The following is a 17,992-nucleotide window of genomic DNA, read 5'->3' as shown; positions in this document are numbered from 1 at the left end:
CAAGCTGAAGTCACCGAGGTAGTAAAGAAACTCCTCGGTGGCAGGGCACCGGGGGTGGATGAGATCCGCCCTGAGTACCTCAAGTCTCTGGATGTTGTGGGGCTGTCTTGGCTGACACGCCTCTGCAGCATCGCGTGGCGGTCGGGGACAGTGCCTCTGGAATGGCAGACCGGGGTGGTGGTCCCTCTTTTTAAGAAGGGGGACCGGAGGGTGTGTTCCAACTATAGGGGGATCACACTTCTCAGCCTACCTGGGAAAGTCTATGCCAGGGTACTGGAGAGGAGAATACGGCCGATAGTAGAACCTCGGATTCAGGAGGAACAATGTGGTTTTCGTCCAGGCCGTGGAACACTGGACCAGCTCTATACCCTCTACAGGGTGCTGGAGGGTTCATGGGAGTTTGCCCAACCAGTCCACATGTGCTTTGTGGATTTGGAAAAGGCATTCGACTGTGTCCCTCGCGGCGGCCTGTGGAGGGTGCTCCGGGAGTATGGGGTCGGGGGCCCTTTACTAAGGGCTGTCCGGTCCCTGTATGACCGAAGCAGGAGCTTGGTTCGCATTGCCGGCAGTAAGTCAGACTTGTTCCCGGTGCATGTTGGACTCCGGCAGGGCTGCCCTTTGTCACCGGTTCTGTTCATAATTTTTATGGACAGAATTTCTAGGCGCAGCCAGGGGTCGGAGGGTGTCCGGTTTGGTGACGACACGATTTCGTCTTTGCTCTTTGCAGATGATGTTGTCGTGTTGGCTTCATCAGACCAGGACCTTCAGCATGCACTGGGACGGTTTGCAGCCGAGTGTGAAGCGGCTGGGATGAGAATCAGCACCTCCAAATCCGAGGCCATGGTCCTCAGTCGGAAAAGGGTGGCTTGCCCACTTCAGGTTGGTGGGGAGTTCCTGCCGCAAGTGGAGGAGTTTAAGTATCTTGGGGTTTTGTTCACGAGTGAGGGAAGGGTGGAACGGGAGATTGACAGACGGATCGGTGCAGCTTCTGCAGTAATGCGGTCGATGTACCGGTCTGTCGTGGTGAAGAAGGAGCTGAGCCGCAAGGCGAAACTTTCGATTTACCGGTCAATCTACGTTCCTACTCTCACCTATGGTCATGAGCTCTGGGTCATGACCGAAAGGACAAGATCCCGGATACAGGCGGCCGAAATGTGCTTCCTCCGCAGGGTGGCTGGGCGATCCCTTAGAGATAGGGTGAGAAGCTTAGTCACTCGGGAGGAGCTCGGAGTAGATCCGCTGCTCCTCCACATCGAGAGGGGTCAGCTGAGGTGGCTCGGGCATCTGTTCCGGATGCCTCCTGGACGCCTTCCTGGGAAGGTGTTCCGGGCGCGTCCCACTGGGAGGAGACCCCGGGGAAGACCTAGGACACGCTGGAGAGACTATGTCTCCCGGCTGGCCTGGGAACGCCTTGGTGTCCCCCCGGAAGAGCTGGAAGAAGTGTCTAGGGAGAGGGAAGTCTGGGCATCTTTGCTTAGACTGCTGCCCCCGCGACCCGGCATCGGATAAGCGGGAGAAGATGGATGGATGGATGAATATGATCTCAAATAATAAAATACCATGAAAAACCCATCTGTGCCTAGAGCAAACTACTACTACTCATTCTCCAGCAATGATAATAGTTTAGTTACCATGCTCCTGGTGGGAGAAAGGAGGATGGTAACTAAATAATTTGCTGGAGAAAGACTCTGAAACAGTTTCCTCTCTGAAACAGTTTCCTCTCTGAGCAGGTCCTTCAGTGACAGACTGTTACATCCGAAGTGTCTGAAGGATCGATACAGAAGGTCTTTTCTACCTGCTGCTATTCAATTGTACAAATCAGAGCTGCTCCCAGTGAACCAGTCACTATAATACAACCTGTTATTGTGTCGTGTCTACTGTGCAATAACACTAATTTAAACCGTGCAATATGTATGAAAACGCCTCTTTTTCTTTTGTATTCATACACTGATATATATACTTGTATCTTTTTTCAATTTTTTAAATATTTGCACAGAAACTTCTCCACTGTGGCATGGGGAAAGGTATATCTTCTCATCTTATCTTACTTCAAATATATTTACTCTGGATACATTAGTAACTCCTCTCTCAACGCTGTCTAACATAATACAGTGGGGCAAAAAAGTACTTAGTCAGCCACCAGTTGTGCAAGTTCTCCCACTTAAAAAGATGAGAGGCCTGTAATTTTCATCATAGGTACACTTCAACTATGAGAGAAAAAATAAGAAAAAAAAAAAATCCAGAAAATCATGTTATATATAAAATCAAAATCAAATTATGGTGGAAAATAAGTATTTGGTCAAAAACAAAAGTTAATCTCAATAATTTGTAATATACCCTTTGTTGGAAATGACAGAGATCAAACGTTTTCTGTAAGTCTCCACAAGGTTTTCACACACTGTTGCTGGTAGTTTGGCCCATTCCTCCATGCAGATCTCCTCTAGAGCAGTGATGTTTTGGGGCTGTCGCTGGGCAACATCGATTTTCAACTCCCTTCAAAGATTTTCTATGGGGTTGAGATCTGGAGACTGGCTAGGCCACTCCAGGACCTTGAAATACTTCTTACGAAGCCACTCCTTCGTTGCCTGGGTGGTTTGTTTGGGATCATTGTCATGCTGAAAGACCCATCCACGTTTCATCTTCAATGCCCTTGCTGATGGAAGCAGGTTTTCACTCAAAATCTCACAATACCTGGCTCCATTCATTCTTTCCTTTACACAGATCAGTCGTCCTGGTCCCTTTGCAGAAAAACAGCCCCAAAGCATGATGTTTCCACCCCCATGCTTCACAGTAGGCATGGTGTTTTTTGGATGCAACTCAGCATTCTTTCTCCTCCAAACATGACAAATTGAGTTTTTACCAAGAAGTTCTATTTTGGTTTCATCTGACCATATGACATTCTCCCAATCCTCTTTTGGATCATCCAAATGCTCTCTAGCAAACTTCAGACGAGCCCGGACATGTACTGTCTTAAGCAGGGGGACACGTCTGGCACTGCAGGATTTGAGTCTCTGGTGGCATAGTGTGTTAGTGATGGTAGTCTTTGTTACTTTGGTCCCAGCTTCTCTGCAGGTCATTCACTAGGTCCCCGCGTGTGGTTCTGGGATTTTTGCTCACCGTTCTTGTGATCATTTTGAGATCTTGCGTGGAGCCGCAGATCAAGGGAGATTATCAGTGGTCTTGTATGTCTTCCATTTTCTAATAATTGCTCCCACAGTTGATTTCTTCACACCAAGCTGCAGATTCAGTCTTCCCAGCCTGGTGCAGGTCTACAATTTTGTTTCTGGTGTCCTTTGACAGCTCTTTGGTCTTGGCCATAGTGGAGTTTGGAGTCTGAATGTTTAAGGTTGTGGAACGGTGTCTTTTATGTTGATAACGAGTTCAAACAGGTGCCATTAATACAGGTAACAAGTGGAGGACAGAGGAGCCTACAGGTTACATGTCTGTGAGAGCCAGAAATCTTGCTTTTTTTTTTGTAGGTGACCAAATACTTATTTTCCACCATAATTTGCAAATAAATTATTTAAAAATCAGACAATGTGATTTTCGCGATTTTTTTTTTCTAATTTTGTCTCTCATAGTTGAAGTGTACCTATGATAAAAAAAATTACAGGCCTCTCTCATCTTTTTAAGTGGGAGAACGTGCACAATTGGTGACTGACTAAATACTTTTTTGCCCCACTGTATACATTTTGCACTGACGCACATGGCAAAAGTTTTAGAGTTAACAAAGTGTGCATCCTGCTATTCTTTAATGCATTTCAGTATTCAGTCAACCTATTCTTTAATTTTCTCTTTCTCACCATGGGGAAAAAGCCGAGCGAGTGAAATCGACGCGGTGTGCTTTGAGGCACTGTCTTGTTCCTGAAGTTCTTTAACTCCTCTTGGGCTTCATGCAGCATCTCCATACACTCTGCATATTTATCCTCCAGCTCACGTAGCTGTAGAGTGCAAGAGAGAGCAATAAAATATACCATTTCTGCACTTTCAAAAACCATTTAAACGTGTAGATTATTCAATGCGGTTAACATGCTGTGTAAAATAACTTCACCTCAGCAGTAAGTTGTCTCTGCGCATCCTTGGCAGCTCCCAGATGCTGTGTGAGCTCCTCATTTTCTAAGGCATACTGCAAAACACACATCCACACAAAACACCATCAATTATAGCCATAAAACTCATCTAAAAAGAACCCAAAATCTAAAAGGCTGATCGAGGAACAGATTGCAAGCTAATTGTAGTCAGACACTTACACATTTAACTTTTTTCTGGAGGTCTACAATCTGAGAGAGCAAGTGCGTTATCTCTTCCTGTTGCCTGGACGCATCTTCCGTCTTCTTCGCCAGCTCCTCCGCAAGTGACGAGATCTGTAGGTTAGCATCCCCTGTGAGAGGAGGAGACAATTTAATTCACCTTCTTTGCTAATAAAGACGTCACCAAAATACACTATATGGACAAAAGTAATGGGACACAGACTTTCCCAGCCATATGTGGTTCTTTCCCAAACTGTTATCACAAAGCTGAAGGCACACAATTGTATAGTGTATTTGGATGCAGCAGCATGAAATGTTCTCTTCAGCTGAACTAGGAGACCCAAACCTGTTCCAGCATGACAATGCCCCTGTGCACAAAGCAAACTCCATGAAGATATACTTTGCATGGTTTGGAGTGGAAGATCTCCTGCTATAGAGCTCAGACCTCAATCCTATTGAACACCTTTGGGATAAATTGGAACACTGACTGCACCCCAGGCCTCCTCACCTCACCCACATCAGTAACTGACTTTACTAACGCGCTTGTGTCTGGATGAGCACAAATGTCCACAAGCACACTATAAAATCTAGTAGAACATCTGAAACATCTGAAGTGTGGAGGAAATTCTAAGAGCAGAATCTGGACTAAATGTAGAACGCGATGCTTAAGAAGCACATACCATTTAGCAATATAGTGTATGTATCTACTGTTTAATAGAGCACATCACAAATTAAAATAGCTTAGAAATATTTCACAAATTGATCATAGTCAGTGGGAGTCAAAATGGCACTTTATTTGAACAAGAGCTCTGTGTTCTGTTATGTAGCTCAATGTTGTTTTATAATGTTTTATCTAGCACCAGGGTCCTGGAGAAACGTTGTCTCATTTCATTGTGTACTGTGTCAGCTATACATGATTGAAATGACAGAAGCTTCTTGACTCTTGACTTGATCATAGTCTTTGAAATGATACTGAAAATAGATCTGAAGGTGATTAACCTCGATTTTGACCTAATTACATTAATAGGACTGAGAGCATCAGCAACTCGCTGTTTTAATGATGGCCTGACTGGCATTAAATAGACAAGAGAAAAGACGATAAGATAAACCCATATCTCAGGGGAAAAGTACATTGATGAAGCAGCATGACTGCATGAATAGTGAGGCAGAAAAAAAAAATATATAAATGTACATGAAAAGCATATATACTGTAATGCTGTGGGCAGGTGTACTCACTGAGCTCTTTCACACAGTCATTAACCAGCTGCTGTTCCTTCTCCTCGTATGAGATGGTCTCTGTCTCCAGGTGACACGCCTAATCAAAAATCACGTCAAAAAAACGGGATCTTGTCGTCAACAATACATGCTTCATGTTACATTTACTTTCTTTGAAAAGTTTCTATTGTCTGGAGAGGAAAATAGTGCTATTAGTTCTGTAATTACATTCTAAATTATGACCTTTAAACCTTTTGTAAAGTTTCATCTTTAATAAAGTCCGCTATTAAGATTTCTTTCTAAGAATAATCAGAGAAAACATTTGATGGGCTATGAACGTATGCATTCAAGAGGTGGTTTTTCATAAAACCTTTGCTCACCATTTAATTTACTAGAATTACAGGCTGCGCATTAATAAATCAGTCTCACCTCAGACCGCAGCACAATGTTCTCCTCCTCCAGGTCTTTGAGCTTTTTTTGCAGCGAGTCCAGTGGGAAGAAATTTGGCACTGACAGTAAGGGATCATTCCGTGGGATCCTGACATAAAACGACATAAAACAATCAGTGAGTCTGCAAGATTAATCTGTTTGACCTGCACGCAAGTAACAAAAAGCAGAAATGGAGAGAGAAAATTCATGGAATGAAGAAAAACATAATAGAAGAAATGCCGTTATCATAAATGAATAAACAGCTGGGTGAAGTGCTGCAATTCAAATCTTTTAAAAACTTGGTAAAAGAAAGGTGGAGGTTTAAAAGACTCACGGGGTAGAGGTGACCGACTCTCCCTCGCTTTCCTCAGCAGCACTGGTATAGAACTGGAGCAGTTCATCCTTCATAGAGAGATCATGACGCAGCTGAGAAACCTGCACACACAGCAGGGACTACAGGTCAGCGCAACAGCACACAACACAGCAACGTGAACAGCTACAACATATACAAAACTTATAACCAAACAGAACACTTCTGCTTATAAACCAACAGAAAATTATGGCATGACTAAACGTTGGTACTGGCTTAAACAGTCCCACAGAAAGATAGAAACATGTTTTAATATGCTCAGTTGAACTGATTTTTGCTGAGCAGTAGAATTTGTTCATCAATGTAGCTCCACTACACGACACTAATGCAGCTTTAAATGTAGCTAAAAGAGACAGAACTGAAGAGGTAGAACTGCATCTGTTTGTAAAGTAAAAGCTTATTAGCAGGCAAACTGTCTGATCTACAAGTCCAAGCAGAATAAACTGATCTAAAGATGAGAGAAGTGGATGGATAAAACTACCTCCTCCCTTATGTGCTCCACCTGCTCTTCCAGGAACTCATTTCTTTCACTCAGGGTTTTGTTTTTCTTCAGCAGTGACTGTCCTATGCGTGCTGCTAACTCCAAGTCCCGTTCTTTCTGCAGAAAGAAGAAAGAAAAACAGACATTTAACCGTTTTAAAAATGTAAAAACATATTTCCATACAGGCCAGTAGAGGAAGAGATGCTTTTGAGATCCATGCTATGTTGTTTTTAATATATTATTTGATAAAAGGGTGGGGGGGGGAGGAAACTATTATATGTAAATTCCATGCTCCATCTAGGAAACACACAAACACTACTTCCTTGTAGAGCTATGCAGTACAGGGCTGTCAGACACTAGTTGCCCATCAATTCAGTTATATTTATACATTGTGTAGAACAACAAGCAATGTCAAAATCCTGGTGGGAATTAAGAATCCCTTGTAAACATTATCTGTGAGCGTGTTCATTATTTGGCTGCATTTGAAATGCAACTCAATGTGAATGTATTGTTTATTAAAATGTATAAAAGCAATGCCTAATTGCAATCATGCCTTAGACTAAATATCACCATGATGGATTAACTAAGACCATGTCACAGCTAATTATATTCACTTTACACACTCTTGCTCATATGATATTGGTTAAAACAAAAAATAAATAAAAAAAGAGTCAGAAATCATTAAAATAAAATGAATAATAATAATAGTGGGGGCTAGAAGGCACAGCAGTTGCTGCTTTCATAGTTAAGAAAAACCTTTGCACCATCCTACACACAACTGAATAAAGGCAGTGGCCTTTACTTGGCCGTGACTAGCTTACCTCTTCAAGCAAACGTGTAACAGCATCGATGTCATTGTACGTCTTAGTCATCTGGCCCACTCTATCAGCACACAGAACTGCACCGAAAAAAAACAGAGAGAATTAATGCTGTCATAATCAAATATTAAAATGCTATATTCATTTACTATTAAAATATTAATAATGTATAAAACAATAAACAGAAAGAAAGGGTAAGGGGAACTGACTCTAATCATACCTGGCAAAAACACACATACACACACACGCGCACACACAATTCAGAGGGGTAACTATATATTGCAGCCACGGTTATTTACAAAAAACCTTTTGGCAAACTGAAGCTTGAGATAAATCCTTTTTGCACCTAAAGCTAAACACAACACAGACTATACACTCATATGCACAGTTTACACATATTTACATGCATCAGCACCACTACATTTAAACCAACAAATAAACTCTGAGTGTACTACTGCTCAGCTTACTGGTCTGAGGAAATGTAAGCTGATGCCCACAAGCTTGTGTTGCACATACCTGTGACTCAAACACAAACTTTGTTTCTAATGTATAATAACCAACACATACACAAGTAACTTGATACTTTCAACTGTTGTTTTTCTGTATTGGGTGAGAAGAAGTTAAGGGAATGAAACTTTAACTGTTTCATGATTTCTTGAACTGTGCTACAGCCACACAATTTACTGATAAGATAAGTGCATGACTGTGCAGTTGCGCTGGTGTTCCTAATAAAGCGGAGTAATGTATATGAGTAAAGAAAGTCGTGAATAAGTGTGTGTTGTGTAAATTTTGCTTTATATATTCCTTTATTTAGATTTGTAATAAAAAATGGTTGAAAAGAAATGCATGCTGCATTAATCACGTGTTAATAAACAAAAATTTATTTGCATACATTTTTTGACACACCCTGTGTGTGTGTGTGTGTGTGAGAGAGAGAGAGAGAGAGAGAGAGAGAGAGAGAGAGAGAGAGAGAGAGAGAGAGAGAGAGAGAGAGAGATTATATAAAAATACATGGAAAAGAAGCCTTGTCAGTAGTATTTATAACCTTCAATATGCATTATAAAACCACTATGTGGCTTCATATGTACAATAACGTTCGGAATTAAAATTACTTTGTTCACGGCAAGAGTAAGAATTCTGTTTTACTTTTTTACAATGTGCAAATTATTTTATGTTCATGTCAAACAGAAAGGACAATACTGGCCCAATTGTTCTGACACTAAACAGATGCAGTGAACACCACACATTACACACTTTATTCAAGTTGTATTTTTAGTGACATGCACTTACGTATCAGGAAATAAATTGTTTCTTCATTAACAACATATGATTACAGAAAGTCAAAAGGTCATCAGTAGATTTTCCAAACCATTCTCAGGAATGACGTGACAGAGATAAATGATTAAAGTAGTATACAATGGTCAGTCAGATCCCAAAGTTTGCCAAACTGGTTAATCATAATAAACCATGATCATTAAATCTCATACTTCCACCCAGCACGCTACAACACAGGTGACGTCACTGGGTGAGTGGGAGTGGTGCAAATACCAGTGTGGTACCTGATTGTTGCTGTTTAAATCATTTTTCTGTGCTTAGTCTACATACAATCAGCACACGTTGCCAAAATGTGGCTGTTGAATTTAAATAAATAAATATAGGCATCTCTACATAAGGTAAATGACCAAAAACTATGTGGGAATGGGTTTTATGTATGAAGCAAGATCACATTTGTGAAATCGTAGCACAAAATTAATCCAAATGATTTTTAAAAAGGGATTAAAAGTTGTGTTTATCATTTAGAGACACACAGGATGTCAAACCTGTTCCAGTGTCCGTGTTTGGATGCCAGAAGTGTAAACACAAACATACAAATTCAGTGGGGACGCTGGAACACTGCACCTGCTAAAAGCAGCCAATTTCACAATTGGAAATAAAACATTACCTTCTTCCAAAGTATAAGGTTCCCCATCTTCCTGTTCATTATCAGCACAGTCTGATTCGGTGAAACTAGACAAAGCTGAATAATCCAGCACATCGGACGAGTCATATTCGTAGCTTTCTTCATTTGAGTTGTAAGGCGGCAATTCCATGGTCTTAATAGCCTAGTGGTGTAAAGTCAGACCACTGGTCCCGTGGTCCCGAGCTCCCGAGTCTGCAGCAACACTGGTCATACTGGTCAATTTATTATCCTCGGAGTAACAAACCACTCAGATATATATATACACACACACACACAAACACACAACACTGCCCAGTGCCGACACCTGCCGACAAGCCGTGAATCACAAACGGGCGGCAACCATTTACCTAACTAGGAATCTCAGGGGAGCAACAACTCGAATCTCAAATGATTTGTAGTAAAATCGAATTCGGTGACTACGACAAAATTTAACAAAGCATTTCAAAAGGTCTGTGGTTGTAAGTGTTAACTCATGCATAATGTGTATTTTGCAACGGTTGCATTTGCCTAACTAAATAAATCACCAACACCCCTCTCTTTAAAACCCAGAATGGTTTGTTCCGTCAGTGCACCATAGCAACCTGTTAAGGCGTAACAGAGTTATCTTTGGCTACACCTGTTAAGTAGGTGTGGCCACCTGATATCCTCAGGTGAGGCCGTTTTCCTATAGTCATGCAATATGCAAACAGGGAGTGATGCAAAAAGTCCTCTATATTAGAGCTCACTTATTAGCTTTAAATAAAATGCGCATTAAATGCAAAAGATGTGGAACATTCCTTGCTGCTACAAATACATGTTTAACTGGATTAATGGATCACCTGATGGTGTCCCTTAAACCTTAAGTTAGTTAAACCATAATTGGGTATGTCACTCTAAAACAAGCAAAACACAGGATACACAGTTTTGCATCAGAAGTGTTTATCTCTTTTTGAAGCACAAATAGAGTAGCTCTGCCCTGCTGTATTTCCTGCATTTGTCTCAAGCTTATGATTGTGATGCTATTTGCATTGTTCTGACCGATGATTGATGAGCATTCACTCATCAATGGCTCCACATTTCTAGGGAAACACGGCAGTAATGCCTGTTTAAAAAGCAAGAGGAAACTGTGGCTGTGGTGGTGAATAAAAATGTCTTACTTTTGTTTAGCCTTAACAACAATGTATTCCAGTCATGCTCTCCACTCCTCTCTCCCCCCCAAAAAAAGAAACAAGAGAATGAACACTACAGCGTGGTGATGAGAGGGGTGACATCACTGAGGGGGGAATCTGTTCAAGTCAAAAAGGGTCAGAGTGAGCCCCAATTTCAATGCAGATAAAGCACAATCCCCCAACGTGGGTCAATGGCTCTAATACGGGGTGAACTCTGCCAGCACAGCCCTCTCCCACGCTAATTCACAATATCCAACTTTCACCAAAAGGAGTGCTTTCAGCAACAAAGCTTTCAATTGATTTTAATCCATCATATAAGACAAACCCCAGCACCTCCCATACACATGCATATCAGATTGAAGTACTTTTGGAGATAATTTTTAAAGAGGCAAAATTATAGGAGGTAACTATTTCTTTCAAACTACATAAAAAAAAAAAAAACTATACATCATAAATCCACTGCTGGAAACAAACACAAAATAGAAAAAACTACAGGGCAAAATAAATCTCATGAACAGGAATAAAAAAATATAAAAATAAAAGCTCAGGTCATCTATGGAACCTGATTATTAATTTTTTTTTTTTTACTTAACTAAGGGTTCAGTCAACCATCTTACCCAGATTTCACCCTGGTTACTGTCAACATAATGACATTTCGCTGACGCACCTACATGAACTTGAAAGTGAAAAGGGCTGTGTGTGTTGGTAACTGTCTCAAAAAAAAAAAAAAAAAAAAAAAACTTGAGCAAGCTACAGGGTGTCTGATGCAATACATGGCTGTGAGGACGGATCATTTCTTGCTGTAGTTATGCCACTGTGAGCATCCTCATTCTGTGTCCTCTTGCTCCTTCTTATTAGACAACGCAATCAATCCAGCTTAAATACTTCTGCACTTTTTATTTATCAGGAACGTTTATTTAAATATTTTAAAATAAACATTTATGAATTACACATGCAATCATCTTCGTCACAGTTCTGCATGCTCATTCTGTTAACTTCTCTCTCACCTCGTTTGTCTAATCATTGTTCATATTCTCACAGCCAGTTCTAAGCAAGGCCATCTGCTCTTACCATCAGAACATTCTTCATAATACCAGTCCAGCTCATAGTAGTCAGCCTCCACAAATCTCTGCATACTCAGTCTCCTTCAGCTGTGAGTCGCAGCTCCTCCTGTCCAGCACCCGAGGTCACAAATTCACACACACTGCCCCAGGAACCCATAATCTCCACTGACAGAGAGCCTATTTTGAGTAACAGCGAAAAAATGAAGCAAATTACAGCATCCCATCCAGAGTGGGATGTGAAGAGATGGAAGAATTATGAGGCTGCAGTGAGGAGGAAAAAAAGTGCAGAACAAGAAGCCTTCGTACGCGATACGGCTATAGTCAAGGTTGTATCATGCACACCGGGGAGAGGCAACTTCCTAGCTGTGTAGCCAATCAGACTGTGCTACATCAATGAGCGTCAGTAGTCGATTTACCCATCCCCTCCTCCTTCCCTCTCCCTCCTGCCACAGCTCCCTATTTCCAAGGCAGCTCCCTCTGGAGAGGTTACCATAGCAACTGGCCCTGACTCTAGCCTGCGGTGGCATGCACTGCCTAAATTCTCTTTCTCTTCCTCAGACTTTCCTCTCTCATCATTCCTTTTGTACACATATTTCGAGTACAATGTGCGAATGAAACTGCATGAGACAGAAGCCATGGCGTTACTCAAAGAGTGAACCGTTTTGGCTGCCAAATGAGATAGGAACAAGTGCAGTGCGCTGAACTACACCAGCTGTAAGCATGAATATCACTGAAAAGACATACTTAAGCTCGTCCGCAATATTAGGATGTGGAATAAATCACCTAATCACGAGTCTTAATCTTGTAATGTCATTTCCTGAGCCATAGATGGTTGAGGAGATGACTCACCTACTGACACCTGCTGTCTTGCCCTTGGCTTGTCCTGATGACATCAAAGTGCGGAAGTAATGGATGTGCAAATGGTTTAGCCTGTTATTGGTGATATTTAATTCAGCTCCTGTTGTGTAATTAAGTGGTATAGTTGGCAGATGAACACAAGCTATAAACACTTTGCTTGCAAGTTTGCTGATCACAGTTTAGAATTATTACACACAGTATTGTAACGGAGGAATTAGAAATTCAGCGAGATTCAGGACTTCAACAATGAATAAAAATCAATACATGGCTCACTCTATTCCCCCCTCAGCTTCAGGAAGCCTGTCTCACTCTGGACTATTTTTAACTGAAATATGAAAAGTGAAGAGAGAGAATGACAAACAATATAAATGACCTTCCTTAAAGGCATAAATCAAAGGGTATAGACAAAGCAGGGTGTGAATTTGTCCAGGTGACTAGAATCATGAGCTTTAATATTTGCAACATGGTGCTAAAAGCTGTAAAGCTAAATAAAGGACTATGAGAGAGGACTGTGTGTGAGATACAGTTACTGAATACCAGGTGATAGAGCAAAACACATATTCCAACCAGCTAGTTCAAATACAGCACAAATAACAAGCCAATTAACAGCCTCTACTCTTAAAGGATATATTTACAACAGATTTTGGCAGATATTTCCACTATTCCCAAGAGCATTAGTAAGATTTGGATGGTAATCTCAGGTAAGACAGGTTTCCAAAACTCGTGCTTTTTTATTTTTCTTGGCAACGGCGTTACGGGTTAGTCAAAGAAACTTAGAAATCAGCATCAGAAAATAATAAGGACATATTCCTCGGTCTTGCACACATGCAGTAATACCGGAAAAAAAGGAAGCGGAGGCTATTCCCAAAATACTGCTATGCTCCTAAAGGAAGCGCAACATATTTCACCCGTTACACCATGTAACAGTCACTGTCTTTCGTTAAAGCCTGTGTAAAGTTCATTAGTTTCAGTGTAGACACCTGTGGCTTATAGACAGGTGCGGCTTATTTATGTTAAAAATGTAAATCTTTGTCAAATTCAGTGGGTGCGGCTTATATATGGGTGCGCTTTATAGTCCGGAAATTACGGTACCAATAGCAATTTTAATTTCAAACTTTTTTTTTTTTTTCTTTTGTTTTAAATGAGGTGTGACAATAATTCTGGAGGTGTCTGTACATGCTTTGTGTTAATTGGTCTACATGACCACTTCAGAGATTATGGAGATCCATTAAGAAAAGGGGGATGGCATATAAGTGAGGAACTTACGGAAGTATTTGAGGGTCTCCTCGATCTGCTCGACGGTCAGGTCGATGTTGATGTCGGGGGAAATGAGTGGCGTGTGGAGCCAGTCGTCGTGGTCATAGCCGTATATAGTGTCTGCTCTCAGCTGATAGTGAGGGAGCTGCTCCTCCAGCAAACTGATGATTTCCACCTCTGGAAGATCCGTGCTGTTACACACATCTGTCATACACGGAAAACCGATAAGGGAGACAACACGGGTTAAAGGCATTCAAAAGTGCAAAGAAGAGCATATCTTCTATACAGCTCATATATACAAAGAGAATGTAGAGTTAATAGTTCAGGGCTGAAACAGTGCAGACTGTTTGCAAATATATGGATTCAAATGTTATTAAAGACATTGAAGCTGTAATAAATATTAAAATAATACACAAACATGACTTTAAGGAGCCATTGGGAGCTCTTTGGGATTATGTGTTCAACAAGCATTTTTATGCTTTTGACTATTGTTGTACTTTCTAACTGTCTGTTTTTTTAAATGATTTGTTCCGGTAATAAAATCAGTTTTCCCCGCAATTTCTCTGCCCACTTTAGAGCAGAAGTTGCAAAACATTATATGCGTCTCGTGATCGTACCTCAGCCATGAAAACTCTTGAATCCAAGAAGTTTTTCAAATGTCATTTGGCACTTTTATTTATGTTTTCACTGACTGACATAGAAAGATATTCAGTGTTGCTGTCGTTCTCCATCTCTCGTTTCGACATGCTTGTTCCTGATGAGAAAAGATGATTTTGGCTTTATCTGTCGGTTTATTTTGGCCCTTTAACTAAAGCGTAGGCGGATCCCGCATTTAAGTTTATTACGTCAACAAATTATGTGACATTCCATTCCTCACAGAACACGAAAGTCATAACATGGAGAATTTACGGTCATAATGTGTATATTTATATGGTCGCAGGTGGCGATCTAGTCAAAAATATTACTGGCAAAAGTATATTTTTGGTCGCAAATGCGACCATTTTAGTCACAGACTGTAGCCCAGCAAAAACATCTCACAATCCTTATATGTGTTTTCCTACCCACTAAAGTATTGCTGTTGTCCAGTCAGTTTAATTGTTTAATTGTGTTTAATTTTCCCAAATCAAAACGTCTCTGTGTATACAACAGTGGGAAAAAACACACACCACTTGTTCTTGTATGTGACCAAGTATTAGCTAGATTAAGTGTGATTTGGCTTCAAATTAAATTTAAATTTAGGAAAAGTTAACTGATGTAAGCACAGAGTCTTAACTTCTGTAATAATAACTGTGTGTTAAAACCCGTCTCAGACAACCTAGCATTTCTACCACCTTTCACATCTGTACACTCTCACGTTGGGGATTTCCTGTAATGGTAACTAGCCTTGGCTTATTCATTACTGATGTTAATCTATGTCCGGATTCCTGTTAAGCAGCTTTGTGGCAATGTCTATTGTTTAAAGTGCTATTCAAAAAACTTGACCTGAAGTAGTTTGGCAGGCTAGTTTTGTTTGAGGAGTTCATGGTAACATTTGATGGCACAGAAATTTTAGATGGTCAATGCAATCTGCAGCATATATGATCTGTAGTCCGTGTATGACATTACATTTTCAAACAAAGCAAAACACACACACACACACACACATTTATATGCTTTTTGAACATCCCATTCAAAATTTAGTCTTCATTTGCAGTTATAATAACTCCACTCTTCTGGGAAGATGTTCCACTAGATTTTGGAGTGTGCTTGTAAAGATTTGAGTTCATTCAGCCACAATAGTGTTTGTTATGTCAGGTACTGATGTGTAGTGAGGAGGCCTGGGGTGCAGTCAGTGTTCCAAGTTATTCCAAAGGTGTTCAGTAGTGTTGAGGTCAGACCTCTATAACAGGCCACTCAAGATCTTTCACTCCAACTCATGTAAACCATATCTTCTTAGTGCTGCTGGAACTGGTTTGGCTCTCCTAGTTCAAGTGAAGGAAAAGATTAAGCTACTGCACCTGAAGACATCTCCCTTCCCCCTCTTTGTTACAATACGGTTCAGGTCTGAAGACATACTTGGCCACATACTGGGCAAAACAGTTTGTTTGTTGTGTGTTTGGGGTCATTTTCATGCTGGAAGACTGTTGTTCAGCCCAGTTTCTGAAGAAATCGCATCATGTTCTGCTTCAGAGTGTCACAGTACAGTCCCAGACAATGACGCTACCACCACCATATTTGACTGTAGGCGTAACCCTACATGCTGGACACCATCTGAGCCAAAAAAGTTTATCTTAGTGTCATCAGATCACAGGGCATGGTTCCAGTCATTTATTCTCTTGAACAGGTTGTCTTCAGCAAACTATTTGCTTCCTTCTGGGACGACGGCCATGCAAACTGACTTGTTGCAGTGTATGGTCTGAGCACTGACAAGCTGACCTTCTGCTCGTCAGTTTTTGAAGGCAGCTTCTGCACCTGATGCACAGCACGAGGACTCAACTATTTTGATCGACCCATGTGAGGGCTGTTCCGAGTGGAACCTGACTTGGGAAACCTCTGTATGACTCTGGCCAAAGACTATAACTCAGTTTCAGGATGTTACTGATCTTCTTATAGCCTCGGCCTCTTTGTAAAGAGCAACAATTCTAATTCTCAAATCCTCAGAGAGTCTTTACCATGAGGTGCCATGCTGAGCATCCAGTGGTCAGTATGAGAGAATTGTACTTAAAGCATCAAATTCTGTTTTAATACAAGATACACATATTTGTATTGTCCTGTCAAGCAGACCAACGAACATGATGTTTGGATATTTAGCTTTGCATGGTTAAACAATGTACAGCTGTTATTTCTTAGGGTGTTAGGGGGTTAGACACTCTAAAATATATCCAAGTTTAATTTCTATAGTATTGTCCCTAAAGAAGATACTAAAATGGTTGCTGAAATGTGAGGGGTGTACTTACTTTTGTAAGATACTGTAGATATAGCATAAATTAGAGCATAACTTATATAGCATACCTATAAAAAATACTTCTTATGGTCTGGTAATGTGCCTCAAATCACTTTTAAAGAAGCAATGTGCCTCAGTTTCAGATAAAGGTGCTAAGTAACAGAAAGAATATTTCCCCAATACAGATATATACAGTGAGAAAATAAGTATTTGAACACCCTGCTATTTTGCAAGTTCTCCCACTTCATGGAAATCATGGAGGGGTCTGAAATTGTCATCGTAGGTGCATGTCCACTGTGAGAGACATAATCTAAAAAAAAAAATTCAGAAATCACAATGTATGATTTTTTAAACTATTTATTTGTATGATACAGCTGCAAATAAGTATTTGAACACCTGAGAAAGTCAATGTTAATATTTGGTACAGTAGCCTTTGTTTGCAATTACAGAGGTCAAACGTTTCCTGTAGTTTTTCACCAGGTTTGCACACACTGCAGGAGGGATTTTGGCCCACTCCTCTACACAGATCTTCTCTAGATCAGTCAGGTTTCTGGCCTGTCGCTGAGAAACACGGAGTTTGAGCTCCCTCCAAAGATTCTCTATTGGGTTTAGGTCTGGAGACTGGCTAGGCCACGCCAGAACCTTGATATGCTTCTTACAGAGCCACTTCTTGGCTGTGTGCTTCGGGTCATTGTCATGTTGAAAGACCCAGCCTCGACCCATCTTCAATGCTCTAACTGAGGGAAGGAGGTTGTTCCTCAAAATCTCGCAATACATGGCCCCGGTCATCCTCTCCTTAATACAGTGCAGTCGCCCTGTCCCATGTGCAGAAAAACACCCCCAAAGCATGATGCTACCACCCCCATGCTTCACAGTAGGGATGGTGTTCTTGTGATGGTACTCATCATTCTTCTTCCTCCAAACACGTTTAGTGGAATTATGACCCAAAAGTTCTATTTTGGTCTCATCAGACCACATGACTTTCTCCCATGACTCCTCTGGATCATCCAAATGGTCATTGGCAAACTTAAGACGTGCCTGGACATGTGCAGGTTTAAAGCAGGGGAACCTTCCGTGCCATGCATGATTTTAAACCATTTTAAACCAGCTCTTTTATATATATATATAAATATATATATATATATATATATATATATATATATATATTTTTTTTTTTTAAGATCATCTTACAACTTAAAAAAGGTATGGTTAAGCACTT

The 17,992-nt window shown here is 40.8% G+C and overlaps 1 protein-coding gene and 1 long non-coding RNA gene across 6 annotated transcripts in view; one reads left to right on the top strand and one right to left on the bottom strand.

Moving 5' to 3' along the window:
• trak1a (trafficking protein, kinesin binding 1a) overlaps positions 1–17,992 on the bottom strand; it is a 48,005-nt gene that overhangs the window by 9,087 nt on the left and 20,926 nt on the right. For 3 of the 5 annotated variants that reach the window (XM_083551001.1, XM_083551002.1, XM_083550998.1), the window contains 9 exons: positions 13,860–14,054; positions 7,567–7,643; positions 6,746–6,862; positions 6,229–6,329; positions 5,895–6,003; positions 5,487–5,565; positions 4,251–4,381; positions 4,052–4,126; positions 3,804–3,941 (listed from right to left, as the gene is read on the bottom strand). In XM_083551001.1, the coding sequence (XP_083407127.1) occupies positions 3,804–3,941; positions 4,052–4,126; positions 4,251–4,381; positions 5,487–5,565; positions 5,895–6,003; positions 6,229–6,329; positions 6,746–6,862; positions 7,567–7,617 (801 nt within the window). In that variant the 5' untranslated portion in view covers positions 7,618–7,643; positions 13,860–14,054. Of the gene's footprint in view, positions 1–3,803; positions 3,942–4,051; positions 4,127–4,250; positions 4,382–5,486; positions 5,566–5,894; positions 6,004–6,228; positions 6,330–6,745; positions 6,863–7,566; positions 7,644–9,505; positions 9,853–11,742; positions 12,115–13,859; positions 14,055–17,992 lie in introns of those variants that run through there. The other 2 variants (XM_083551000.1, XM_083550999.1) reach the window with 2 other exon arrangements.
• LOC310732267 lies at positions 3,070–5,039 on the top strand. Its single transcript, XR_014535428.1, has 2 exons — positions 3,070–3,349; positions 3,457–5,039. It is a non-coding gene; the product is annotated as an uncharacterized lncRNA (long non-coding RNA).

Source organism: Silurus aristotelis (assembly GCF_946808225.1).
Source record: "Silurus aristotelis genome assembly, chromosome: 1".
Classification (NCBI taxonomy): Eukaryota; Metazoa; Chordata; class Actinopteri; order Siluriformes; family Siluridae; genus Silurus; species Silurus aristotelis.
Note: the sequence above shows the minus strand (reverse complement) of the source record. Positions and strands in the feature narration are given on the sequence as shown.